The 1458-nt window shown below is 36.1% G+C and overlaps 1 protein-coding gene across 1 annotated transcript in view; it reads left to right on the top strand.

The window, feature by feature from the left end:
- Positions 1-634, top strand: part of CWF19L2 (CWF19-like 2, cell cycle control (S. pombe)) — a gene marked incomplete at its 5' end in the record, with an annotated part of 56395 nt that extends 55761 nt beyond the window's left edge. The window contains one exon of the mRNA XM_009070707.1: positions 494-634. Within this exon, the coding sequence (XP_009068955.1) occupies positions 494-634 (141 nt within the window). The remainder of the gene's footprint in view (positions 1-493) is intronic.
- Positions 635-1458: the final 824 nt, after the last annotated feature.

Raw genomic sequence — 1458 nt, 5'->3', positions numbered from 1 at the left:
CTGAAACACTTGTGTGGTTAAATTAATCCATGTAGTATATAGAGTATAATAGATACAGGAAGAGCTGTAATAAATTCTTCCTTTATTATGTCACAGTGATCATTCATTGTAAGAGTCAATGTTGCAAGAACATTAAGAGTGATTGGGGAGAAAAAAACTTCAGAAAGAGCTAAGACCAAAGTGGGCAGCTTTCGTTTTCTGAGCTCACCTTGGTCACAAATGTACTAATATGTTAGCAGTCTTGCTAGGTTAGGATATTTAAGCAGTACTTTGATATTCTGTGCTTAAAATAATTTTGCTGAGGCAGCCATCTAACAACCACAGTTCTGTTTTTGAAATTGGTACATTTTTCAGAATTTCAAGTTTTAATTAGCACTTGAAGCAAACTGACAATCTCATAATTTGAAGATACATATTTCTTTATGGTAAAATAGTGTTAAGTAATGTGGTAATTTTGCATTTATCTTTATTCATCTTTCTTCTACTTGCAAAGGAAATTATTGGTGGCATGCTGGACTTGGAACCACGGCTCTGGAGGAAAGGAATCAGACAGAACTTTGAGGAACAGAGGAAGAAGGTGTTGCAGTTTGCACAGTGGTGGAAGCCATATGACTTTACCAAAAAGAAAGAATGAGCACAGCCCTGCAGTCAAGGACTATATAAGCCATAAATTATGTTAAAGGATGCTTCATATGTTAATAACAACACCAATGTGTTATATGTAGCTAATGTATTTTAAAACAAGGGGTATTGCTTAATTGCTGATTACCTCTTCCTGGTTTGGACACTGTGGATCACATGAACCTGCAAGCCTGACAGACTGGAAGTGTACAGTGGGTTTAGTTTTTCCTTTTTTAGTTAAGCCAAAAGAATAATATTCATGTGGCCATTGAAGGTCTTGAAAATGTAGTTTTTGCTTTTGCAGTTTTTGTAATCTTTGAGACAACTGATTTTTTTTTATACTGTATTTAGCCTGTGCTTAATTATCATGGTGACTTTCTGTAGAAAATGGTGTATATTTTAAGAACATTTTTATTAATGCAAATACATTGTTGCAGAAGGAAACTGTACAAAAATTCACTTTCTGAGTCCCTGTGGTCTTTTAAGTTGAGGTCAGTGCCATAGCGTAAACATTCACAAAGGATGTGATTGATAAACCTGCTGCCTCTCCCTTGCATAAGAGTTAATGCAATTTTTTGTACTATCTTTCAATATGAAGTAGTATTTTCCAAGCAAAAGGATGATGAGACAGTCCATAGCTGATGGCAAATGACAGCTTTAATGGTAACAGTTTCTTTTGATGACAATAAAATGCGAAAAAGAAGAAGGGTGGAAGAATCTTAAGGGAAGACTTCTCGGGGCCATCAAAGAAGAAAATCATTACAGGGATCTCCTCAGGTGACTCTTCTCCCCTGGGCATCCCCTCTAGTGCCACAGGTGGTTTGCCATAATACTTTG

This window comes from Acanthisitta chloris, unplaced genomic scaffold (genome assembly GCF_000695815.1).
Source record: "Acanthisitta chloris isolate BGI_N310 unplaced genomic scaffold, ASM69581v1 scaffold630, whole genome shotgun sequence".
In the NCBI taxonomy this organism is placed as follows: domain Eukaryota; kingdom Metazoa; phylum Chordata; class Aves; order Passeriformes; family Acanthisittidae; genus Acanthisitta; species Acanthisitta chloris.
Note: the sequence above shows the minus strand (reverse complement) of the source record. Positions and strands in the feature narration are given on the sequence as shown.